The sequence below is a fragment of the Asparagus officinalis genome, chromosome 6 (assembly GCF_001876935.1).
Source record: "Asparagus officinalis chromosome 6, Aspof.V1, whole genome shotgun sequence".
In the NCBI taxonomy this organism is placed as follows: Eukaryota; Viridiplantae; Streptophyta; class Magnoliopsida; order Asparagales; family Asparagaceae; genus Asparagus; species Asparagus officinalis.
This window is the reverse complement of record NC_033799.1, coordinates 45,486,912-45,494,668: the sequence shown is the minus strand read 5'-3', so window position 1 is coordinate 45,494,668 and position 7,757 is coordinate 45,486,912. Positions and strand designations below refer to the sequence as shown.

Sequence of the window (7,757 nt, the reverse complement as noted above, 5' to 3'; positions counted from 1 at the left end):
ACTAGTATTTAAAATATTAAACTTTATTTTATTAATATTTTTCTCAATTTTTGGATGTTCTGAGTTTTTAAAAATAAATAAATAAATAAAATATATAGTCCTAAAATTATTAATTCTGTGAAATATTAATTTATAGTTATAATGAATATTTTAAACAATTATTTTAACGATTGATACTATTAGTAAATTTTTTTATGTAAATTTGAGCTTAGTACATTAGTACATATACAAATATATGAAAATTTAGTTGTTAATTATTTATTAATATTATTATTATGAATATCTTGCAAATATATGCCATAATCTTCTCCCTCTTAATTTCCTCTAATTTGAATTCCTTCCAAATTCTTTTTCCCAATCAGCCATAATCACTTCCAATCAATTCCCTAATCACCATTTAACTATTTCCTATTTACTCCCGTAATTCTCTCTATCATACTTTCCTTTTTCTCTCTCCCTCTCACAATTCGACAGCTCAACCTCCTCCTCTTCATATTTGATTCCCTAAATGTACCTAACCCTAACCTACACTCTCTGTATAAATATCTTTTTCTCTTCTTTTCACGGGACCGTCTCAATTTTAATTTTACCTCTCTCTCTCTCCATTAATTCTCTTCAAATCTCCAAGAACCCCATCCTCCTCCTCTCTCTCTGTCACGAACCGAGTCCGACCCAGCTTCTCCACCTCGTTCCGCGCCAATCAAATCCCCCTTTGACCCGCCGTGAGCGCACGCTTCGGTCCGGACTGCCCGCCTCCTCTCATTTTGCTGTCCGAGCTGATGCCCGCGCGGACCGCCCTATGTCTCACGCCTTCGGCTACTCCCTATCCACTACATGCCACCCCACGACGATCTCCGACGTCCCGCTACAGGCAAGCCCCTTCGATGCGTCCCCCTCCAATCTCCTTCTCCCCGCCGCCTGCCAGCCTGCGCTGAGACCAAATCACGCTGTGTCGAGCCTCGCCATCCTGCCTGCCGTCACGCCGTCTTTCCCCTCGGTCGACCGCCCAGCTGAAGGCTCACAGCTCGCACGTCGAATCTAACTCCTTTTCCTCCGACGCCCGACCGCACCTGCAGCCGGCCTCAGATTCTCCGGCAGTTCCTTGTCGGACAGGACCCTCTCCTCCAGCTCCCGAAAGTTTCCTCTCCCTGGCCCGCCGCCGACTCGCACCCGCGCTCCGGCCATCTCCCCGCCAACCTCCAGCAGCAAACCCTCCTGCTGCTAGCCTCCGACCTCACTGCAGCGTGTGGCCGCCGTCGGCCTTCCAGCAACTGCCGAGCTCGCCTCGCCTCATCCGCGGGCCGTAGTCTCACACGTTAGCGTCGATACGTTCGACGAACCCCGAGGCAAGATCCCTCTTGCTCAGATTTGAATTCTATACCTGTTATAAATTATTTGCATAGTATATTATGACTATTTATCTGCGTGGGTTATTTGCTAAATAATATTGATTAAATCATAGTCATGCGATAAATAGTATTTTTAGAATAATGATAATGTAGTGAAAGAAATTATTTTGATAACGAAATCATTTTATAGGATTTAAAATATTTAAAAAAGAATTTGTTTCGAGGAAAAAGAATTATTTTAGAATATTATTTTAAAATGACCAGTGAGGTGTTAAAATTAGAATTTACGTAATTTTATTGAAAAAGGAATAAATTAAAGGTAAATTATAAAATAGGAAAATATTATTTTCATGCAGAAAAAGAATAACATGGTTAGGAAAAATATTAGTTGGACAGTGCCTGAATCGAACCGACTTGACGTGTCGACACGCGTGAGTCGGCATGAAAGACGGAGTGTGACGATCGATCTTCGAGTCGACGCCGTAAGTCAACTCGAAGGGCAGTGAGACCCGGCTCGACAAATCATAGGATTTTATTAGGAGTAATGTCGACATTTCATGTGTATGATAACTACTAATTGCGATCCCTCTTATACTGTTCATGTATAACGTTTTGTTCGTAGTCTCTAATCATGTTTTATAATCTTTATTTTATTAGTCTTAATTACTTGTTGTTCCATGTTGTGATTGAGAACCTTAGTAGTTCATGTCCTTAGTGGCCTGGCGTGTCGTATACAAGACCTAGATACCTGTGTTTTGTTGACTTAGAAAAACAATGAGTGTTGGGATGGAACTGTGTTTTGTTGACTTAGAAAAACAATGAGTGTTGGGATGGAAATTCTTGGTTCAGGTGATATCGTGGATGTTGATTATTTTTGGTTCAGGTGATATCGTGGATGTTGATTATTTCCAGGCTCGCACCAGTGGATCGTTTCACTCTAGGGTAGGTCTGAGGAGCAGTGATACCATGATTGAGTATCGTGGTTGTTGATTATTTTCTAGGCTCGCACCAGTGGATCGTTTCACTCTGGGGTGGGTCTGAGGAGCAGTGATATTGTGATTGAGTATTGTGGTTGTTTATGTATTTTCCAGGCTCGCACCAGTGGATCGTTTCACTCTGGGGTGGGTCTGAGGAGCAGTGATCGGATGTGTTAATTGTTTATTTTCCAGGATCGCACCAGTGGATCGTTTCACTCTGGGGTGGGTCTGAGGAGTTGGGATATTTATGATTTACGATTAGTCAGTTACCCGAGGATATGAACGTTGGCTCTGTGTGAGATAGGGACCAGTGAGTTGTGATAGGATGGCTAGTTGTTTTCTTTTCATACATAGATCAGGATTAATATTTAATTATCTACAATTTGAGACATATGGTATATACATGAGGGTTTCCTTGTTTGGATTATTTCGCTCGACGTACTACGTCTCTTGTTGTAGATTTTTAAGTATTAATTCCATCTATTGTATAACCTTGTTGCTTGGATGATTGTTGATCGCTACCTGCATGATCTTCTTACTTGGTTGATGTAACAACCGTAAATTTTGATACGTATTTAAATAAATTTTCCTCGTATTTAAAATATTATATTATATTTTATTCATACTTTTCCTAATTTCTGGAATTTTCTGAGTTTTTTAAAATAAATAAATAATAAAATATATAGTATTGTATTTTTAATTCTGCTAAATATTAATTTACGGTTTAATGATTTTTATATATAAACATTTGGTGACTAATATTATTAATGACCTTGTTAATATTGATGTAAACTTGAGTATAGTACAGTAGTATATAAATATTAATAAAAAGATTTTTGGTTAATTATTAATTATTAATATAATTTAATATTATGTGGAAATTTCGAATTTATTTTCCCTCTCTTATTTTTCCTCTAATTTGAATTTGAATTCCTTCCATATATTTTTTCCCTAATTTACTCCCAATCAATTTCTAATCACCGTTTAAACTCTTCTATTTTTAATTCCGTAATTTTCTCTCTCTCACATTATTCTCCCCGTAAATATCTCTCTCTCTCTCTCCTGTACTTCTTTTTCTCTCACGTCATCTCTCTCTTCCCCTCTCCTCCAGCTCCTGTTCGCCACCTCCAACAGTCCCCTGGCCGCCTCCAGTCAGCCACCGCACCCCCAGCAGTCACCCCCTCCGAGAGCTCCTCCAACCGTCGTGTCGTTGCCCTTCGTCGTCGCCGGCGATCCCTCCCGCTGACGGTAGCCACGTAGCCGCGCCGAGATCCCCGCGCCGTCGACGTTGATTCCTTCGACGAACCGAGGCAATATCCCTCTTGCTCGTTGTATCGTTAATTTATATTTTTATCTCAATTATGGATTTATTACGTATGTGCGTAAATTAGTTTGTGCTGATATGATATTCATTGTGTGGATGTTAGAAATTTTGCAGTGAATATATTCTGCGAAACAATGAATAAGTATGTCAAAAATATAGTTTATGGTTAATTTCGTGTTGTTTGAAAGGAAGAATATATTTATAGAGTATTTTTAGAATTATTTATAATGAGGAAAATATTTTAAAAGGAATTATTTCGAGAAAATAATTTATTTTGGATAAGGAGTATTTTTGAATAATTGTTATGACTAAAAGAATTTTATTTTAAGAAAAAGAGTATTTTAGATTATTTTATAAAATATCATAGAAATCATTTATAAAATTAAAAAGTATTACTGTTCATAAATAATAATAAAATATATTTTAAGAAGGTTATTTTAGAATTTTATAATGAGAGATAATTTTAAAGAAAGTTATCCTTGGAATTAATAACCGAGATTTCGATTTTCGTGTGCAAAACATTTGTTAATGGTAGTTTCATTTTGCATTGTTAATAGTAGTTTTGCTCTCGTATGTTTCTTGCATGTGATCACGATCCCTGTTCACACTTTATGACATTGACACTTAGCGTAACTGTATTTATTATTCCATGTTGAGATTCATGAGAAGTACATGACTATAGTGACATGTATAACATAGTCAGGATCTAGAACCTCGTGTGTAGTTGACCTAGAATTATGAGAATTGGGATGGGAAGTCTTGGTCTATGTGAGCGGTTGAGATTGTTGATGTATATTCTGGGCTCGCGCTGGTGAAGTTTGTGTAGTCACCGGGGTGGGTCCGAGGAGTTGTGATATGTGATTGTTGATGTATATTCCGGGCTCGCGCTGGTGAAGTTTGTGTAGTCACCGGGGTGGGTCTGAGGAGTTGGGATATTTGTGATTTGCGACTAGTCAGTTACCTGAGGATATGAGCATTGGCTTTGTGTGAGATAGTAACCAGTGAGTTATGATAGGATGGCTAGTTGTATTTCTTTCCATACATAGATCGGGGTTAATATTTAATTATTTACAATTCGAGACATATGGTATATACATGAGGGTTTCCTTGTTTGGATTATTTCGCTCGACGTACTACGTCTCTTGTTGTAGATTTTTAAATATTAATTCTATCTATTGTATTATCTTGTTGCTTGGATGGTTTCTGATCGCTATCTGCATGATCTTGTTACTTGTTTGATTTTTGGATTTGTCTGATTATTAGTATTCCAGTTGCACGCCTCCATTGTTATTACCATCATCACATGTTCTATTTCTATTTCTGTTATCGCATTAACCACGCATATATTATCATTACTGTTATTGTATTTGTTCCTGCCTTGGGGGATCTTGCCGTGTGTTTCACACGCTGACGTACTCCTATTTTCTGGGTGTACGTCAGATTTAGGAGATGAGCAGCCTCAGTACGGGATCGTACAGGAGCCAGAAGATTCTTAGCAGGGGTGTCTTGCAGAAGGAGTAGAAGACCATCTGAAGCGTAGTGATTTTCTCCTGTAGTAGTAGTTGGATATTAGAACTCTTTTACCGTACTTTTCTTTAGTTTGATGATAGATTTAGTTATTTTATCTCCTTTTATTATGGACTATGTATTCCTTATTTCCTAGTTGAACAGTTGTTGTAATAATGGTACGTTTGACCCATATTTTATGTCTGGGATGATTTACCATTGATGATATGTCTATTTTATTTCTGGGTTGTCTTTATATTCTTGTTATGTGTGATCGGGGACCTGTGACTTCGTATTATATTTATTTCCAGACGCTTAGCGTATTAGATTGGGTAGAAAGAGCTTTATTATTTATTTCTACTTAACCTAATACGTCGCGGGCTTGTTCGCGTCCCGATTCCCCTGTATTTTGGGAAGCGGGGCGTGACAGGTTTTTTTGGTGGCCCATGCAGGTCACGGTCCCGAGTTCCCACTAGTAAGAATATAATTGATAATTTAGATACATATCATATTTCATCCGTAAGACTACAATTAAGTTCTTATATTATTATTTTAGACTATAATTAATTTCTTATACTATTTTTTAATAAATATGTTTTAGTTCCTATTTTCCAAATATATTATTTGATTTTAACCTTAATTTTCCTTTTGATCCTCATTCCTTCAGAATCATGGTGGGTACTCGTAGTAACGATAACCCGTCTAGTAGCAGTGCCCCACAGTCCGAAGTGGATCCAAACCAACTTCTGGCGATGATTCAGGGACTGGCGACGAACCAGCAGCACTTGGCGGGACAGCTTCATAGGGAGCCGCAGCCCCAGCCTCCCCCTCGTCTAGCGTCAGGGAGTTCCGGTATATGCGACCTCCTTCCTTCTCCGGTGCCGAAGGACCTTTAGCAGCAGAGGAGTTTCTCAAGGTCACGGAGACTATTCTCACGGTGACCCGCATCCCCCATGCTGAATGGGTGGACCTCATGGATATTCAGCTCACCGACACCGCTCGGATTTGGTGGACTACAGAGAAAGCTCATTTGGAGAGACCGATTTCGTGGGATACCTTCACAGACCGCTTCAACAGGAAGTACTTCCCTCAGTCAGCTCGGGACGAGCTTTTGCGAAGATTTGTGGAGCTCAAGCAAGGAGGGCGAACAGTTGATGAGTACGAGGCCGAGTTTTCTTCTTTGAGCCGATACGCTCCACACTTGGTTACAGACCCGACTATCAGGAGGCATCAGTTTCAGAAGGGCCTGCCTAAGTATATCAGGTTTGCTCTAGCTGGTAGAGCACTTGCGACCCACGACGCCGTGTTGGATGCAGCACGCGAGATCGAGAGCGTTCAGAAGGAACCTGAAGATCCGCACGTGATTCAGAGCAGGACACCAGCAGTTCAGGCCCGAAATGTCGAGCGTCCCCCTCCGAGACAGCAGCAGCAGAACCCGCAGAGGCAGTAGTATTCTCAGCGTCAGCCATTTCATCAGGCTCATCCTTATCAGCATCCTGGAGTGCAGTCTCAGAACCAGTCATTGGTGCAGTGTTCCTATTGTAGCTACCCTGGGCATACCCAGCAGGAGTGCCCTAGGCGTCTTCGTCTGTGTTACAACTGTGGGTCCCCCGATCATGTTAACCGGGAATGTCCGCAGCGTCAGCAGGCCAGCTTGCCCCCACCTCCAGTTCGATCGGCTCTTCCAGCTCCACCTCGATTAGACTCAGCAGCTCCAGCTCATCACGGACTTTATCCTCGAGCAGGGCCTCTTCCTCAACAACAGCAGATTTATCAGGAAGCGCGAAGGCAGCAACCACCTCGGCGACAGATGTTCACGATATCTGCTGTGGAAGCAGAGGAGAACAACCAAGTTATCACCGGTAAGAATAGTTTATTCTTAGTTTTATTTGCATATGAACTTTCTTACTTCGCATTGCCGTATGATATTATGATAGGAATTATTTATGAGTGCTAGTTTAGATGTATTTTCCTTCAACACTAGATAAGGTTCTTGTTTCTTCCGTTATTGCGTTATCATCCCTTGACTCTGGATCTTCTCATTATTTATTGTCTCGTTGATTTACGAGTACCAACTATCGTTCCATATCTGTCCTTGGGTTTAATTCCGAGGACGGAATTTGTTTTAAGGGGGGTAGTATGTAAAACCGTAAATTTTGATACGTATTTAAATAAATTTTCCTCGTATTTAAAATATTATATTACATTTTATTCATACTTTTCCTAATTTCTGGAATTTTCTGAGTTTTTTAAAATAAATAAATAATAAAACATATAGTATTGTATTTTTAATTCTGCTAAATATTAATTTACGGTTTAGTGATTTTTATATATAAACATTTGGTGACTATTATTATTAATGACCTTGTTAATATTGATGTAAACTTGAGTATAGTACAGTAGTATATAAATATTAATAAAAAGATTTTTGGTTAATTATTAATTATTAATATAATTTAATATTATGTGGAAATTTCGAATTTATTTTCCCTCTCTTATTTTTCCTCTAATTTGAATTTGAATTCCTTCCATATATTTTTTCCCTAATTTACTCCCAATCAATTTCTAATCACCGTTTAAACTCTTCTATTTTTAATTCCG

At 39.1% G+C, this 7,757-nt stretch overlaps 1 protein-coding gene across 1 annotated transcript; it reads left to right on the top strand.

The window, feature by feature from the left end:
* On the top strand, window positions 6,013-6,606 carry LOC109846121. The gene has a single exon (XM_020415348.1). It carries the CDS (start codon window positions 6,013-6,015, stop codon window positions 6,604-6,606), a length of 594 nt encoding a protein of 197 aa, XP_020270937.1.

Coding starts and splice junctions, on each gene's coding strand:
- LOC109846121 (XM_020415348.1), top strand. CDS start 6,013: ATGCGACCTCCTTCCTTCTCCGGTGCCGAAGGACCTTTAGCAGCAGAG.